Consider the following 19068-nt stretch of genomic DNA (forward strand, 5'->3'; position numbering starts at 1 on the left):
CCTGGACACTACAGCGCTAATCAACGATGGTTACATAAACACCACCCTATACCGGAAACCTACTGACCGCTATTCCTACCTACATGCCTCCAGCTTTCACCCTGACCACACCACATGATCCATTGTCTACAGCCAAGCTCTGCGATACAACCACATTTGCTCCAACCCCTCAGACAGAGACAAACACCTACAAGATCTCTATCAAGCATTCTTACAACTACAATACCCACCTGCTGAAGTGAAGAAACAGATTGACAGAGCCAGAAGAGTACCCAGAAGTCACCTACTACAGGACAGGCCCAACAAAGAAAATAACAGAACGCCACTAGCCGTCACCTTCAGCCCCCAACTAAAACCCCTCCAACGCATTATTAAGGATCTACAACCTATCCTCAACGACGACCCAACACACTCACAAATCTTGGGAGACAGGCCAGTCCTTGCCTACAGAAAGCCCCCCAACCTGAAGCAAGTGATTTTTTTGGGTGCCTAAACATACTTTAAAGGAGTCTGATATTCAAAAATTCATAGGTATCCAGTCTCTCAAAATCAGATCCCTTTAAGTTTAAAGACAGGTTTCAGAGTAGCAGCCATGTTAGTCTGTATTTGCAAAAAGAATGCATCCGATGAAGTGAGCTGTAGCTCAGGAAAGCTTATGCTCAAATAAATTTGTTAGTCTCTAAAGTGCCACAAGTACTCCTTTTCTTTTTAAGTTTAAAGCATCTCATTTAGGGCTCCCAAAGACCAAGTCTACTTTAGAACCTTTTGCTAGCACACGGATGACTGCATAAACACTGAGGACACAGTAATTCAGCTATGGTTTCCAGTGGTGATGCTCACACCTGGGTGAGGCTGATCTAGGCCCCAAAATTCTGGGTTAACTGTGCAGTGTAGACAGAGTCTCAGTAGGAGTTAAGGCACTTTTTAAAAACTGTGGGAGACATTCTTCTTAATGACAACTAAATTCACTTGTTTACTCATTGTTCAGAGAGAAACTGCTGTCACGTTGTGTAGCCTGGAAGGAGGTTGGGGTTTCTCCACTGCACCTTAAGCTTTTAGGTTTCCTCATTTCTTCCTCAGCTGCATTTGCATAAAGAATGGAACTAGAAGGAATGCATAGCCAAGACTTTCAAAAGTGGCTAGTTCACGGGGCCCCAATGCAGTACCTGCGGGCGCAATGGCACCCGCCAGGTCAGTTGTGTGCACCCACAGGACATGCCACCGCCACCGAGCGCAGCCACCGGAGAACCGGCCGCTGAAATGCTGCTGAGAAGCGTGGCCGTTTTTCGGCAGCATTTTGGCAGCGGCGCTTTTTGTCACTGTCGCTTCTCGGCAGCATTTCAGTGGCGGGGGGGTCTGGCGCCCACCAGTCTTCTGGGAATAGGAATATGCTATTCCCACAGAAAGGTTGGGGACCACTGGGCTAGTTATTTTGGCCAAGTCCATGGGCGGCGGGGTGAACGCGCCCTAGGGGGAGGCTAGTCCCTGGCCCCTCCCCCCCTTCTGTTCCCCCGCCAGAGCCCGGAGCACACTGCCCCACCACGCGCCCCAGCACTGGGCAGGTGAGCGGTGTGGCTGGATTGCCCCTGGCCCCAGCACTGGGCGGGCAGCACGGCCGGAGCTCCCCCTGCCCCAGCTTGGTCCCAGTGGCAGGAGGATGGGGGACATGGTGTGGCATGGTCTTGCGCACCACTGCCCCCAGCCTGCCCACCTGCCCCAGCCTCTCGGCCACAGAAGGGACCAGCAGGCAGGAGGGGGTCTGGTGGAACATGGGCAGGACCACGCTAGGCTGTTTGAGGAGGCATGGCCTCCCCCTGTCTACGATACCCACCGCCCATGGCCAGGTCTATATTTGAAAAGGCTTGTCAGGATGGCTATACAGATAAAAAGGCCTGCTAGCACTGGTGCGGCTTATAGTGGCAACAGAGTGCTTTTCCAGGTATAGCTTAGATCAGTTTGGCAAGCAAAATAAACATCTAGAATAGGACTTTTGGAAGTTTAGAAATCTCAAAAAATCACATTCCTAAGTGACATTCAGGGGCATGTGCAAGTGGAGGGGGGAAAGCAGTGGCACAGGCCCCCCCAATAATTGTTGGGGGCACAAAACTCCTCCAGCCCTGGGGCCACAGTGGTGGGGGGGGTAGGAGAGTGAGCTTCTCTCGGCCCTGAGGCTGTGGTGGCGGGGGAAGGAAGAGCGAGCTCCTGCTGGGCCAGGGCAGGGGGTGGGAGTGAAGCCAGAGCTCCTGCCGAGGCCAGGGGAGGCCTGAGGCGCAAAGCAGGGTTGGGCGCAAGCCACGGCTGGATAAGGCACCGCCCTCTCCCGGGGGGCGGCGACTCCTCTGGACACGAGCTGGGCCCTTCCTGTGGATCACCCCAGCTTTGACAGGGTCGCTTGCCTCTCCCACTCCATGGAGATGTGGGGAGGAGGTGTTCTACCTTGGCCAGCGTTGGCAGCTGACTTAAAACTGATGCAGACCAGGGGAATCCGACTGTTTTAATTAAGACAAAGCACTGCAAAGGCCAACGGTGAGTGTTGATGTAATGTGATTTCTGCCCAGTGCTCTGAATGTCAACGTGAGCGAGTTCCTGCCAGGAGGACAGGACGAGTGGGCTCCTCCCAAGACTGGGACGAGGGGAAGGAACAGAACACGCACCCTCCACCCCAAAAGGGGTCAAAGTTAAGTTTCTGCACATACCCCTGCTGACTTTACTATGGCCAGGTCTACACTAGGTGCTTTTGCTGGCACAGCTGTGTCAGCTTGGGGCACTGGATCCTGACTGGCATAGCCGTGCTGGTAAAAGCCCCTCATATAGGCACAGAAATATGGATAAAACTTCATTTTACCCATACAGCTTGTTTTGTTCATGGTGAGTGGTTTTATTATACAACTTTGCCAGCAATCTGCATCCACAATAGGAGCACTTTGCCAATATGCTATACCAGTAAAAGAGTCCTTGTATAGAAGCTGGTAGGCTCAGGGCATACTGGCAAAGTTTCTAATGCAGACCTGATCTTACCCTGTTCATGTTTAACTACAATAGCTTTTAAATGGTCTCCTTTAAACTTGAAAGTCAAAACCAGCTATATAGGGGATAAGGAGGGATGGAGTTCCCACCTTTGTGCTAGGATGGCTGGCTGGAGCTACTATGGCTAATAGTGTATGGGTTCCACTATGGCTGCTTCTTCATCGTGGAGATGGAAACCAAAAACACTTTATAAGTGGAAGCTTTAGACTCTCCTCCAGTATGTGAGAAAATCCCTAAATGCAGCATGCCCCCCATCTTCTTTCATGCCTGTAATATTTCATTAGTGTTGGTATGAGGCTGTGTGTTTTTTTTCTGCAAAATCTCTCAAGAATTGCTCGTTTCACTACACTAAATTTTTAGGTTTGGGTCCTGTTAAAGGAACAGTGTAGTGATCTGAAGTAATAAATGAGAGGCTATAACATCTCTGATAGTGAAGTATTCTTATACCAGATATATATTAAAAATGTCAACTATTTCTAAAAATACCTGCTGCTGTTTCATTAGCCTCCCTAACTGTGCTCCACTGGTTCAATAGCCTGATCTGTATTACGGACACTCTTGAAAGATTTCCCAGTTGCTAATGTTGGTTTAACTGTAACAGTGTTAATAATGTTGGAAGCGCTAGTGTAGACAAGGCTACCATTACAGCGTTCATAACCACATCCATTAGACTTGTTCCTAGTAAGTTAGATGACAAGGTGCTGAAAATGGAACCAGCAGCAAAACTAGCTGTCAACAGTAGGGATTTTAATACAGTAAAAGCTTTTCTATCTGGCATGTTAGGGGAATGTTACTCAATGTATATCTTTTCCGACTTAAATGGCAAACAGTGGCTGGAAAGCATGGTAGAGGAAAAGTGTAAAACCAGTTTTTTTAGCAAATTCCAAGATAACAGATTTCAGATATTTTATGTACATTTATTTTTGTCTTCAGCATTTGAATTTTCCTGGAGGAGGATTTCACTTAATTTTCTTCAGCTGTATTCCCAGAGATAAAGACTTCAGATTCTATTGCCACCTCTTATAGCAGTGGTTTTCAAACTGCAAGCTGAATATAAGGCACTGGGTTGCGGTGGCTCTGGTCAGCACCTCTGACCGGGCCGTTAAAAGTCCCATCAGCGGTGCTGCCCGGCTAAGGCAGGCTAGTCCCTACTTGTTCTGACACTGCGTTGTGCCCCGGAAGCAGCCAGCAGATGTCTGGCTCCTAGACGGAGAGGCCAGAGGGCTCCCTGTGCTGCTCCCACCCTGAGCACTGGTTCGGCACTCCCACTGGCTGGTTCCCAGCCAGTGGGAGCTGGGGTGGTAGTGTCTACAGGCGAGAGCCACACGGACCGCTTGTGCACCTCTGCCTAGGAGCCGGACCTGCTGCTAGTGGCTTCTGGGGTGCGGCACGCTCCACAATGCCAGGACAGGCAGGAAGCCTGCCTTAGCACCCTAGCTGCTGAGCAGGAGCCTCCTGAGGTGAGCCCCTTCCTGCACACCAAACCCCTCATCCCTGGCCCCACCCCAGAGCCTGCATGCCCAGCCCACAGCCCTGACTCCCTCCCACAGACCAACCCTCTGCCCCAGCCCAAATCCCCCTCCCACACCCTGAACCCCTCATTCCCAGGCTCACCCCACAGCCCTCACCCCCATCCCCAGCTCCGTTGGGTCACAGGCATCAACAATTTTCTTCAACTGGGTCGCCAGAAAAAAAAAAGTTTGAAAACCACTGATGTAGATAGGGCTATTCCTGTCAACATAGCTACTGCCTCTTGGGGAAGTGGATTAACTACGCCAAGGGGAGAACTGTCTTTCCTAAAGCAAAACACTGCATCAGCTCAGCTGCATCACTGTAGTAAGTACAGATCTGCCCTGTATCTATTGACTTTCAGGGTGTCCTGCAAAGCCTATCTATTTCCCTGGACTTCTGGGGAGGGATGATATAATGTCTGGGTATCTTCACAGAGATTGGTTCATGCTCTTTATTTGTTTATACTCTGGTGGATTATATGGTGATGGGTTGTTGTGAGGCCAACTGTATGTTTGTTTCATTGGGTAGGTCTTCACGGCCGTTAACTGACATTAGCCTAGCTTGAGCAAGAGCAGTCACACTGCACAACACAAGATGCACTCACATGTGTGGCACTAATACTAATAACCCTGGGTTTTTTGCAAATGCTATAAATTGAGCCACTCTCTGAATACTTTTCCAAGTGCATTGTAGAGAACTTGTCTGTCCTTTTTGGGCACCCATGGAGAATTGTGGAAGGCATTAGAGGATTGCAGAGCAGTCACATTAGCAGCTGCTGAATTGTGCTAACTCAAGGTTTACTCTATACTCCCCGACAGGCCAACTACCTTGAGTTAAAAACACCACCACTCCTGAGTTGAGTCCCTCTACACAGAAAACCCCTTAAGTTAACTTTGCAGCAAGGACAAGCTCATTACTTTGGGTTGTGGATGTTTTATAAAAATGTCAAGGTGCCAAGATCTGTTTATGAAAGATGAAAATAAATGAATAGCTTAGGTCTTGGCTTTATTTGGAACTAGTTCCAATTCAGCCATCATGTCCAGAAACTGTAGCTTCAAGGTGCAAATCCCCAGTGTAGATAAGGAAAGCAACAATTTCTCCTGTTTGTACTTGCCTTACTTACAGTTGGGGTTGCACCAGTGCAGTGACACCATTTGCTCGCCACTGTGGCTGAATCTCAAGTATACAGAAGGCCTTAGATTACTTGAAACTATAGGTACATATCCTATCATGGATGACTCAATCCTCCATCCTTACAAGGTACAGTATGGAAACTGAGTTCCCTGAAGTATTTTGTGTATGAAATCTCTCACATAATATTTTAAAAAGGTGAGGTCTCATCCATTGAGCATGGATATCAAAAATCCCATGGTACTTTATATAAGAGGAGGGTTAGCTTCAGAGGAGTTGATCAAAATGTTCCTTCCTCCTGCAAAAGACCTCCACTGTTCTGTAGCATGTTGTGCATTAATAAGTTACTAGGGTGGAGTTGCTGCAGGTGGCTACAAAGTAAAAAGCTGTGAGTGATCATACTTTACTGAGTTAACAACAATTGAAGTAAACAGTAAACTTTCCAAGAATAACATTCAGTGAGGCAATGAAAGCAGACAAGCTGAGTAACAGATACTGCTGAGGACAATTCATATTTTGTAATTTGCACAGACTGGACTGTGTGTGGGGAAATATTTAATTAAAAGATACAAGATGTGATGTAATCCTCTTCAATTTCTCTGCCAGAAATAGCAACCAAGTTACACAAAGTTGACAAATGAGCAATGGGTTGGTTTAAAAGATTTAATATCTAGCTGAATTAATTACTGTCAATAGGATAAAAATTCTAACTGCAATTATAGTCTGTCACAACACTATCTTCGACACTCTCCCCTCTGGAATAATTTTGAGCTCATTCCTGGATGGCTCTAGAATTCCCTCTCTTTTATCTCCACCAAGCAATTAAGTGTCATATGTGAGCACTTTAAAGTAGTTTCAAGGATTTCTAGAAAGAGGAAGCATGGGATGGGGAGTCCAGACCTGAGTTCTATTCCTGGCTCTAGCATGTGACTTGGCCAAATCATTCAACTTTCACTATATTGCAGTTTATATCTGGAAATTGGGGAACAAATACTTACCTCAAAGGTATGTTGTGAGGCATAAACAATATTTGTCATGTTCTGAGATGGAAGGTGTGATAGTAGTCCAAAGTACTATTTTGTTCCACCTTTAGTTAAAGGTTAGACCTACTGGGCATCTGGTTTTGATTGGGGTCTCATGGTGATATTAGAGCAGGTTTTACTGTATGTTGGCTAGACCAATTCTATTATAAAGAAGGTCTCCCATAAGTATTTGTAAGCTGTGAAATTGTAAAGGTTTGCTGTTTTGATTTTCTTAATCTTAACAGAAATTTTTTTTTAAATGGAAGGATAATTTTCTGCTGTCTACATTTCATGTTGATTAAAAACAACAAGATTCCCAAGATATACACTTAGAAAGTGATGGGACCGGCAGGTCCCTGGGCGTGTTCCCTAAGTGCCTGCACAGCACTAAATAGGTTGCTGCGCCACCACACAGCTTACAGGGAACTTGGGTCCACTGATTAAAAAAAAAAAAAAAAAAGATTTTTAAGCCTCCAAAAAAAAAAACCACCATTTGAACAACAATCGCCATCTTTTAAAAGCTGCTACTGAGCTTGCACAGGAACAACTTTTCCTGAAGATTTTAAATACAATGTTATTCCTACCTCAGTCTTTTTAAATGAGTGTTCTCCCACCAGAGTGTTGTGTGTAAGGGAGCTGGTGAAGTTGTTATGCAGCAACAGAACCTCAAAACATAGCTTAAAGCAAGCCTCCAAAACCCTTAAGCTTAGATGTCCCAGGACCAGGTACTTGAACAGGACACCTATACAGTGGGAGATTTAACTGAATGTTTTACTGGTAGGGATGTAAAGGGGGAAAAGAGAGAGAGAGAGGGGAAAGTTGCCAAATAGTTGGAAGTGAGAGTCGAGAGAACATAATGGACAAGAGCATACAGAATTGCTTTCAGAAAAACCTGCTCTAGTTCAATCATCACAATTTGATGCAGTAATGACCAAATGAAATTCTATGACCTGCTAGCTGGACATCAGACAAGATGATGGTCATGGCCTTCTCTGGCCTTTATTTATTTTTTAAAGAGGACAACACTATTCTGGCTTGTCAAGTCAAGAAAGAAGAGGGCTGAACAAGAAAATAATAATTAAAAAAAAGTAAAAGGAATAGTGGAAAGGTGTTGGAGGGTTAGAATGATAAAGGAAAAGATCAAGTGGAGATTGGCTTTTAGATTACTAAAGTTTATTTATGTAATTCACTTAGTTTCAGAAAAACATTCCAAATTAAATATGAAAAAAGGAAACACCTGTTAATCTGAAACTGAGAGGGAGATGATAGCAGAAAGTTGTTCATGCCCAGACTAATTCAAAATTTACATAGGAACATAAGAATGGCCATCCTGGATCAGACCAATGGACCATCTAGCCCAGTATCCTGTCTTCTGATAGTGGCCAATGCCAGGTGCTTCAAACTGAATGAACAGAACAGGGCAATTATCTCATGATCCACTCCCTGTTATCCCAGCACCCACCTTCTGGCATTCAGAGGCTAGGGACACCCAGAGCCTGGGATTGCATCCCTGGCCAATCTTGGCTAATAGCCATTTATGGACCTATCCTCCATGAACTTATCTAGCTTTTTTTTTTAACCCAGTTACTCTTTTGGCCTTCACAACAGCCCCCCAATAACAAATTCCACAGGTTGACTGTGCGTTGTGTGAAGTAGTACTGCTTTTGTTTGTTTTAAACCTGCTGCCTAGTTATTTCATTGGATGACCCCAAGTTCTTGTGTTATGTGAAGGACTAAACAAACACTTTATTCAGTTTCTCTACACCATTCATGATTTTATAGACCTCTAGCATATTCCCTCCCCCTTAGTCATCTCTTTTTCCAAGTTGAATAGTCCCAGCTTTTTTTAATCTCTCCTCATATGGAAGATATTCCATACCCTTAATCATTTTTGCTGACCATCTCTGTACCTTTTCCAATATATCTTTTTAAAATGGGGCAACCAGCACTGTGCGCAGTATTCAAAGTGTGGGTGCACCATGTATTTATATAGCAGCATTATGATATTTTCTGTCTTATTATCTATCCCTTTCCTAATGGTTGCTAACATTCTGTTAGCTTTTTTGACTGCCACTTCACCTGACCAGATGTTTTCAGAGAACTATCTGCAATGACACCAAGATCTTTGAGTGATAACGGCTAATTTAGATCCCATCATTTTGTATGTATAGCTGGATGATGTTTTCCAACGTGCGCTACTTTGCATTTATCTACAGTGAATTTTATCTGCAATTTTATTGCCCAGTCACCTAGTTTAGCGACATCCCTTTGTAACTCTTCAAAATCTGCTTTGAACTTACCATAAGTAATTTTGTATAGTCTTCAAATTTTGCAACCTTACTGTTTACCCCTTCTTCCAGATCATTTATAATATGTTGAACAGTACTGGTCCCAGTAAAAATCCCTGGAGATCACCACTATTTACCTCTCTCCATTCTGAAAACTGTGTTTATTTTTACTCTGTTTCCTGTCTTTTAACCAGTTACTGATTCATGAGGACTTTCTCTCCTATCCCATAACTGCTTACTTTGCTTAGAGCCTTTGGTGATGGACCTTGTAAGGCTTTCTTAAAATCCAAGTACACTGTAACAACTGGGTCACCCTTGTTCACATTTATTGATGCCCTCAAAGAATTCTAATGAATTGGTGAGGTATGATTTCCCTTTACAAAAGCCATGTTGACTCTTCCCCAACAGATCATATTGATCTGTGTCCGCTCATTCTGTTCTTTACTATAGTTTCAACTAACTTGCCTGGTGCTGAAGTTAGGCTTACTGGCCTGTAATTGCCAGGATTGCCTCTGGAGCCTTTTTTAAAAATGGGTGTCACACTACCTATCCTCCAGTCATCTGGTACAGAAGCTAATTTAAGTGATAGGTTACATACCACAGTAAATACTTCTGACATTTGAGCATCTAACTAAGTTTATGGGACAGGTATTTGAAGAAACTACATTGCACAGTGACTGGTATTTGTATACTATGCCATGAAACACTGTTAGAATGTCGTAATGAATTGGACAGGTCATCCTTACCTGGTGTCTGTAATTGTACCAGCCATTTGACCCTGCTACGATGACAATCCAGTGCTTGCCTCCATCTTCAGGATCCTCGAGAGGAAATGTGTTGATTCCCAGGATACAGCCTAGCAATACAATTGCTTTCAAAATCATTCTCTTCTTTCTTTACTCCACAACTCCAGAAACTAAGGAATAAATTTCAAAGACTAGGTCAGAAGATGGTAGAATAAAGCCAAAGCAGCAATTTCTGCATTTTAAAAATACAGCACATTGCAATACAGGTGTGATTCAGTTCCTGTTAGTTTGACATTGAAGTGAAAATACAACTACCCAGAATAAAAAAGTCTTTGAAGGAATACAAATGAACCAAAATAAATGAAGCCAAAAGACCTGGATATTTTGTTCTACAGTAGCTAGTAAATTGGTTAGGACCCATATGCGTGAAATGAGTATCACTATCATCCACATTTTACAGATAAAAATCTTCTGAAATAAAAACCCATGAGACTTTTCATAACACTTTTCATTCTATTTGGTTTCTTCAGTCCCTGCTCTCCTTACAGTGTGTATGGTAACACCCATTGTTTCATGTTCTCTGTGTATATAAAATCTCCCCACTGTATTTTCCACTGTTCTTTCATAATAATCATTCACCTTTGGCGTAACACAAAAAAGATGAGACTAAACTACTCCCACTCCAATGCTGGTCTCCTTTCAGACAGAACTGATAATCATTTTGACCTCTTACTGTTACATGGATAACCAGAGGGTAACATGGCCCCAGGCCTGCTATTCTAGAACCTGCCTTGGGCAGACATGTACAAGGAAAAAAAAATACCCAAGACTAGGGATTTAGGACATGTAAATTACTCTTTCACTGTAAATTATATTGTGGAAACCAAATAATGTCTATTCCTAGGCAAATCCCGAAGCGTTACAGCCTCCTGGCAAATTGAGCATCACCCAAACCGATCTCTGGCAAGGTGCTTAAAATGATCTATTCAATTTGTCCGCCACTGGCAATTTTGTCGCACCACCAAAGCTTTTCCTGACTACATGATCAGCCATATAGTTATATTCCTTGGTACACATGCTTCAGAATTTTGTTGGTCCTCATTCGGATATGTCCATACCAAGAAAGCCATCAAAACCAAACCAGTGCTGATGGTGGCAGTTGCTGGGTTTGGCTTCAAATAACCTCATTTATGATCTTGTCCGGCTACTTTATATGAAGCAGCTGACAAAGATTGTAAGAATCAAAAACTTTAAAGGAGTGGTTTTTGGCTTTCTTCAGTGCCCACCTTCCACACAATAGTCTGCATAAGAGTGATTCTATAGATCTGCAGCTTTGCAGCAAGCTTGATGCCACAACCACACCACAGAGCCTGTTGAAGGGCCCAAAACATAGCAGCAGCTGCTGCCATACGTGTCTACATCTTTCAAGCACCCTGCAGCACTATCTATGACTCTGCTCAACTGTTTACAGCTGCTACCTGCTCGATGTCTCATCTGGACAGGTTAATACTGAGCTGGTTGTAATCTGGAGCTGGAGTCTGCTTGATGGTAATGGCCAGGAACTTAATTTTATCTGGATTAATGAGACCACCAATGTGTGCTGCTTCTTGCTCAACCAGACTGGTGAATCACTACAGCTGATGGCCAAACTGAGTCAACAAGGCAGTGTCATAGGCATATTCAAGATCTCAAAGCAAAATGGAGTTCAGCTCAATGTCTAATAGACCTTAAATTTTAAATAGAGATTAATTTCTATACAACATTTGCAGTGTTTACTTTTCATCAGTCCTATTCGTCTGTCACGTTCTGTTTCATGATTTAGTCCCTCTGTTTTAAATTTAGAGCAGAAAAAAGTAAACTAGACAGCAATACTAGCAAGGTACAAAAAGAAATTATAAATGCTAACATCTGCAGGGTTTTCTGAATAGCTTTTAGAACAAACTCAAACAGGTATAGTAGCTCTTTTACACATTTACTAATTCACTGCTTGATTCTAACTTTTAAAAAATGTCTGAGGGACAAGCCTAGACTGTTGAAAAGATGTTAGGTAGATTAAAAAGACAGTGTGCTGTGCTGTGTTGAAAGAGGAAACCAGACCAGTAATGTGAGGGGGAAAATATTCCTTGTCACATGCTAACCTTCAGGTCACAAACTGCAACAGGAAACCTGTTCAATTAATTTGATTACCAAGAATTCACAGGTACACAGAAGTACAATTGTAATAAATTCCTCTCATTTTCTTTAAAAATAAAAGACAACTGCAATTCTCAGTCTAGTAATAAAGTAGAACCGTGGGAATATACATATTATGTGCAGTATGTCTTGTTATACATGACAAAAAGAAATGGTCTCTCCCCTGAAGGGTTTAAAATTCACAAAGATCAAATGTGCTGGGTGACCTGGATGATGGTGATAATTTAGATCTAATTACCTAGTCACCTTAGATACAGCAATTTTAATAACTGATAAGAGGTCTTCACTATATTTAGAATGATAAACACTGCAGTTGTTTACAGCTACAGTAGAACACCAGAGTTACGAAAACCAGAGTTACAAACTGCCTGGTCAACCACACACCTCATTTGGAACTGGAAGTATACGTAATCAAGCAGCAGACACACAAAAAAGCACATATTGTATAATACAGGACTGTGTTAAACATAAACTAAAAAAAAATTTTTTTAAGTGTGACAAGGTAAGAAAACTGTTTCTGTGCTTTAGAGACTAACAAATTTATTTGAGCATAAGCTTTCGTGAGCTACAGCTCACTTCATCGGATGCATGCAGTGGAAACTACACAATGGTAGATATGTGCCAGCAATGCCCCTCTGCCATGTACATTGGCCAAACTGGACAGTCCCTACGTAAAAGAATAAAATGGACACAAATCAGACGTCAAGAATTATAACATTCAAAAACCAGTTGGAGAACACTTCAATCTCTCCGGTCACTCGATTACAGACCTAAAAGTCGCAATTCTTCAACAAAAAACTTCAAAAAACAGACTCCAACGAGAGACTGTTGAATTGGAATTAATTTGCAAACTGGACACCATTAAATTGGGCTGGAATAAAGACTGGGAGTGGATGTGTCATTACACAGAGTAAAACTATTTCCCCATTTTTATTTTTCCCCCCTACTGTTCCTCACACGTTCTTGTCAACTGCTGGAAATGGCCCACCTTGATTGTCGCTACAAAAGGTTGTTGTTTTTTTTCTCTCCTGCTGATAATAGCTCACCTTAGCTGATCACTCTCAGTGTGTAGGGTAACACTCATTGTTTCATATTCTCTGTGTATATAAAATCTCCCCACTGTATTTTCCACTGCATGCATCCAATGAAGTGAGCTGTAGCTCACGAAAGCTTATGCTCAAATAAATTTGTTAGTCTCTAAGGTGCCACAAGTACTCCTTTTCTTTTTGCGGATATAGACTAACACGGCTGCTACTCTGAAACCTGTTTCTGTGCTTGTTTCATTTAAAATTAGCATGATTAAAAGCAGCATTGTTCTTCTGCATAGTAAAGTTTCAATGCTGTATTAAGTCAATGTTCAGCTGTAAACTTTTGAACAACCAAAATGTTTTGTTCAGAGCTACACACATTTCAGATTCACAAACTCTGAACAAAAAAACATTATGGCTGTTCTTTCAAAAGTTTACAACTGACTTAAAAAAAGATTTGACAAGGTAAGGAAAGTGTTTGTGCTTGTTTCATTTAAATTAAGATGGTCAAAAGCAGCATTGTTCTTCTGCATAGGAAAGTTTCAAAGCTGTAGTAAGTCAGTTGTAAACTTTTGAAAGAACAGCCATAATGTTTTTTTGTTCAGAGTTTGTGAATCTGAAATGTGTGTAGCTCTGAACAAAACATTTTGGTTGTTTAAAAGTTTACAGCTGAACATTGACTTAATACAGCATTGAAACTTTACTATGCAAAAAACAATGCTGCTTTTGACCATCTTAATTTAAATGAAACAAGCACAAACACTTTCCTTACCTTGTCAAATCTTTTTTTAAGTCAGTTGTAAACTTTTGAAAGAACAGCCATAATGTTTTTTTGTTCAGAGTTTGTGAATCTGAAATGTGTGTAGCTCTGAACAAAACATTTTGGTTGTTTAAAAGTTTACAGCTGAACATTGACTTAATACAGCATTGAAACTTTACTATGCAAAAAACAATGCTGCTTTTGACCATCTTAATTTAAATGAAACAAGCACAAACACTTTCCTTACCTTGTCAAATCTTGTTTTTTTTTTTAAAACTTTCCCTTTTTTTTTTAGGGGTTTATGTTTAACACAGTACTGTACTGCATTTGCTTTTGTTTGTTTCTGCTGCTGTCTGGTTGCATACATCAAGTTCCAAATAAGGTGTGTGGTTGACCAGCCAATTTGTAACTCTGTTGTTTGTAACTAAGGTTCTACGGTAAGTGGCTGGATCAGAAGTGCAAAGTAACCACAGCTCTCACTGAAATCAGCATGTAGAAAATCTCCTAATTTCTATAATTCAGTGGGGATTTTCCCGCTTTAATTCCCTTTTAAAAATATATTTTGCAAGCAGTAGAGGCTGGGGTTAGATATTGATAATTACGGCATGAAGCTTTACTAAATCCACTAGTGACTGATATATGCATTAATTATTACTGGAATTAGTGGTTTCTTGTGATCATTTATGCAAAAAATGGTACAGTCATTGAAAATGTGCAAAGGCCATATTTACAGTAAATAGAAAGTATTCCAGTCCGTATTTTAATCAAGACAGCCTTTATTTTACAATAAAAATTGTGTAAAGCAATTTAACAATTAACCTTAAGTTTAAAATTGCTTCAAACTGCTATCCCAGTGCTAGCTCATCCATTCCTACAGCAGCAGGAGCAGTGACATGCCCCCATTTCCCAGCAAAAATGAGACAGCAGCTCCTCCCTGTGACTGAGACAAACTAATAGCCCTATTCTTAACATCCTAAGAAATCCAGGTTGTAACATGACAGTTCTCGAGGTCTCAGTGAAATTGGTTCAGCTGTTTACTTTCAAATCCACCTACTCACATACTTAACATGTAGGGACATTTTGTCAGTAATTTTTTTATCATGAAATAGTTGTCCAAGCTGCAGGTACATATCAATGCAAAAATTTATATAATGTGTTATGCATCATTCTGTAAACAGGACTACCACTACTTTGAGCGTGAACAGTAAAAAATAAGCACTTTGGTCAGCCATGGTAGATCAAGTTGGTTATGACACCTTTTTATAGCGAGGAGGGAGGTTTGGGGAAACATAACTAGAAAACTTTATACTTAACATTTTTCTAATTGTTCATTATGATTTGTCTTGCCATTTTATACTTTTAGACTTTTAGGGCAGGAACAGTATCATACTGTGTACTTCTACAGTGTTCAGTCCAACCCTGATTAGAGTTTGGGGCACTACTATAATATAAATGTTTAACAGATTTTCATATAAAGCTAATACTGTCCACCTCAACTATAAAAAAAAAATGCATGTAAGTGCAATAGGGCATTTCCAACTTAATCCGCAGAGTGTGGGGAAAGTCCATTATCTATGCAGGAAATTTTAAATTCTTTTGACTAGTGTTCCAATGAAAACCTTACCTTAGAACAGTGGCTCTCAACCTTTCCAGACTGCTGTACCCCTTTCAGAAGTCTGATTTGTCTTGCATACCCCCAAGTTTCACCTCACTTAAAAACGACTTGCTTACAAAATCAGACATAAAAATATAAAAGTGTCTCAGCGCACTATTGCTGAAAATTGGCTTACTTTCTCATTTTTACCATATAAATATTGTACTTCATTTCAGTGTATAGTATACTAAGAAATATAAACAAGTCATTGTCGGTATAAAACTTTACTTGGTATTGACTTCCCTAATGCATTTTATGTAGCCGCTTACAAAACTAGGCAAATATCTAGGTGAGCTGATGTACCCCCTGGAAGACCTCTGCATACTCCCAGGATACGTGTACCCCTGGTTGAGAACCACTGTCCTAGAGGACCAAATCTATGCATGCCAGATAGTAAGAGACTTCTTCTCCCACAAAAATGTTCCCACTTTCTTCTATGCCCTTCCCTTTATGCATGGAATGCTTTTCCTGAGCTGCTCTTCAAAACCAGTACCTCCCTCCACATTCATCCCTGCTGATGAACAACTTGAAGTGTGAGAAAAGAAACTGACTAATAACGGCTAGACTGAGGTGCAACTGATAATGGCCTTATGTTTAACAACAATAAACAAACGCTCAAGCTGAAGCTATTCCTTACTGTGATCACTTTATTTGTATATTTTTCCTCTGCACTTGCATCTACTTTTAGATTGTGCAGGGATTATAGCTTCCTTTGTTTATTCAATGCCTAACCCATTATAGTTTCTCTTGGAAACAGTGGATCTAGTTTTTAAGTCTGTCAATGATGCTCATAAAAGGTTGTATGAATTTATTATTACTAACTACACCGACCAATTACATACACCAGGCTCCTAAGTAAATTACTTCCCTACAACTCTGTCTTGTGCAAAAGTTTCCTTAGCAAAGCCCCAGGTCACACAGGTGGTGTTTCCTTTCAGTTCCTCTTTACCATTTCTTTAGCTCAGTGCAAACAGCTGCACCTGGATTTTGTAGCTGATCAGTTGTTTCTCTATTTAAAAACAACTTGTAATGCCATTTTCAGTGGGTTGGTTTTACACCACTAACAGAGGCTGGACACTGCAATGGACACCCATTTCAGACCAAGCAGAATTACTGTTAGCCCCTTATATATTTGAATAAAACCCCTTGGCTGGACTGGTGGGTCAACGCCTAGTAGCTGTAGCCTGTTGACTTAAGGGGTCTTGGCACAGTATTAGTGGGAATGAGACATCACCCCTATCTATGCTTTATGTGGTCCAGGTCCACTGCGAGCTGAGGAAATCCCCTCCTCCCCCCTCAAGAAGAACTCCCCTGTACCCACTGCCCCCAGCGGGCTGCTAATGACCGGACAGGCCGGAGTCTTGCTCTGCCCCTTTCCCCGCTCAGTGCCCAGCCCCCCAGCACAGGGTGGATCCGCGACGCGCCCCTGCCCGCTGGTGTCCAGACCCCTCGCAGGGCGAGGTCCCTCACCTCCCCCGCCCCCTCCCATCCCTACAGCCATTTCTTGCCCCGCCCCCACTCTCCAGAAGGGCTCCCCTCCGCCCAGCCCCCCACAGCTCTGCCCCCGCCCCGCGTGCCCAGGGCGCAGGCTGGTTTCCCTTCGCCCGCCCAGGCAGCGCTGCCTCCCTTCGGGCCGGCTCTTACCCAGACCGGGTACTAGGCGGGAAACGCCTCTAACTCCTCACGCGCACCTCGACCGCTGTGATTTGCGGCGGACGGCCAGGGTCTTTGTATAGAGCCAGCCGGCCTCAGGCTGGGCGGGGAGACGGGTGAGTGGCGGCGCCATCGGCCAATCCTGTCAGCGCAGAGGCGCAGCCAGAGGCCGTCCTACAGTTCCCAGAATGCAGTGCTCTGCCTCCGGCAGCAAATCCAACGGCCCTCGGTGCAATGCATGCTGGGAGTCGTAGTGCTCAGGTGTTCAGTGCGAAAGATAAGGGCTCGGCACCGTTTGGCACGTGATGGTTGTGCCCGACGGAGAATCCAACCTGGGTGTGATCTAGGCTACAGGCCACCCCTGGGGTGACCATCTTTCTTGGGTGGAAGTAAGGGGAAACCACATGCAAGTTGAGGGACAACACTTTATTTTAAGGAGCATTTTAGGGAAATGCCATTTCCCTTAGCATAGTATATATTTTTCTCTTGTGTACGATTCTACAAGTATGCAATGCAATTAGCATAAGCTTCTATTTAATTTTAGATTTTTACTTATACGTTTTAATACATTTAATATACCATAAAATAATAAGGGACAAGTGGTCACTCTAAGGGACAAAACAATGAAATAAGGGTGTGTCCCTTAAAATAAGGGATTGGGTCGTTGCCCTACCATAACATGTCTGTAAAGTGCTTTGGACCTTTGAAGTGATATATAAGTGCTAAATATTATAGGGTTTTGTCAACAGGATAAATTTACTGGCATCATTATATCAGTATAATTATATTGCTGTAGTTATAGCCTTAATTCTCCACGTGGATATTATTCTGAGTGCCTTTTTCTGTTTTAGCTAAACGTATGTTGCTTTGGAAGCCGTATAAACTAACCTAGAAAAAGGCGCCATTGTTCAGGAATAAGAGTGTCCCCTGGGGAGTTATCCTGTTACCATGGTATAACTATAGCAATATTTCCCTATGAGCATAATCCCATAGGCAACCCTGTCTTCCAGTATAGCTTGTTCCCATTAGATATACAAGTAAAAGCTATTTCAGTTTAAAAATAAGTGTAAAATCACATCCCAGACTGAAATAGCTAAATTAGTACAAAAACTGTCTGTAGACCTTACAACTTTGCTGAGTCAATGTAAGGGTTGCAGTTTTGAACCTTTAACAAAGAAGTTCTCTCCCAAAATATTAATTAGTCATTTCAATTAAATATGTGTTAAGAAATTAAAACAAAAAATACCAGAAAACTTTCAAGTTTTACAAATATATATATATAGCTATACTGGCAAACCTCCTAATGTAGACACAACTTCTAGCAGCAAAAATGTGTTTTTGCCAGCATAGCTTATATCAGCTCCCTGAACAAAATGTTATGTGAGAAAAAGCACATTTTTGAAGTATAGCTGTCTACACTAGGCCTTTTGCCAGTATAAAAACTGACATTGTTATACAAGCAACAGTTTCTAGTAGACTAGGGATAAGATTCCGTTGCCTTCTTAATTACTCAGCTTTCATTCTCAAATTAAAATAGCTATTCACTAGGTTTCTTGTCCCAATAGAGTCTAAATTACACAAGACCTGACTTTCTAATGGAAAAAAAACACTTTAAAAAGTTCATATTCTTTTTTGCATCATAAAAAGCATAAAACAACACAAGCCCATTTTTCCCTTTTCAAGTACAGTAACCTTTAAATTCACCCTTCCCCTTTTCAAGAAGGTATATTATCTTTTTTTCAGACTCCATCTGTGATCATTGTAGTATCCATTAACATGAATACAAGAAAACTAATTTTAATTACATAATTCTGCTCTGACCTTGGCAGAAATTTGTTAGAAAACTGAGGAATCCGTATGGTTGAACTGTCTCAACCTATCACCTGATTATAAGTTTAAAAGGTCATGGTTAACCAATGTTGGAGATAATCCTTTTTTGGATGCTGATGTCTTTGTCAAGCAAACACATTTCTCCCAAACTTTTATGGCTAAACTGTTAAAATTGATTAATTGTGTCTCATAGGTCACCCTTCTGATCTGCCAAAGTCCCCAAC

At 42.0% G+C, this 19068-nt stretch overlaps 1 protein-coding gene across 1 annotated transcript in view; it reads right to left on the bottom strand.

Moving 5' to 3' along the window:
- Positions 1-17138, bottom strand: part of LGMN (legumain) — a 42097-nt gene extending 24959 nt beyond the window's left edge. Inside the window, exons 1-2 of the mRNA XM_073349482.1 lie at positions 17006-17138; positions 9727-9896 (exon numbers count right to left, since the gene is read on the bottom strand). Of these exons, the coding sequence (XP_073205583.1) occupies positions 9727-9864 (138 nt within the window). The 5' untranslated portion in view covers positions 9865-9896; positions 17006-17138. The remainder of the gene's footprint in view (positions 1-9726; positions 9897-17005) is intronic.
- Between the last annotated feature and the right edge of the window lie 1930 nt (positions 17139-19068).

This window comes from Lepidochelys kempii, chromosome 6 (genome assembly GCF_965140265.1).
Source record: "Lepidochelys kempii isolate rLepKem1 chromosome 6, rLepKem1.hap2, whole genome shotgun sequence".
NCBI classification, from domain to species: Eukaryota; Metazoa; Chordata; order Testudines; family Cheloniidae; genus Lepidochelys; species Lepidochelys kempii.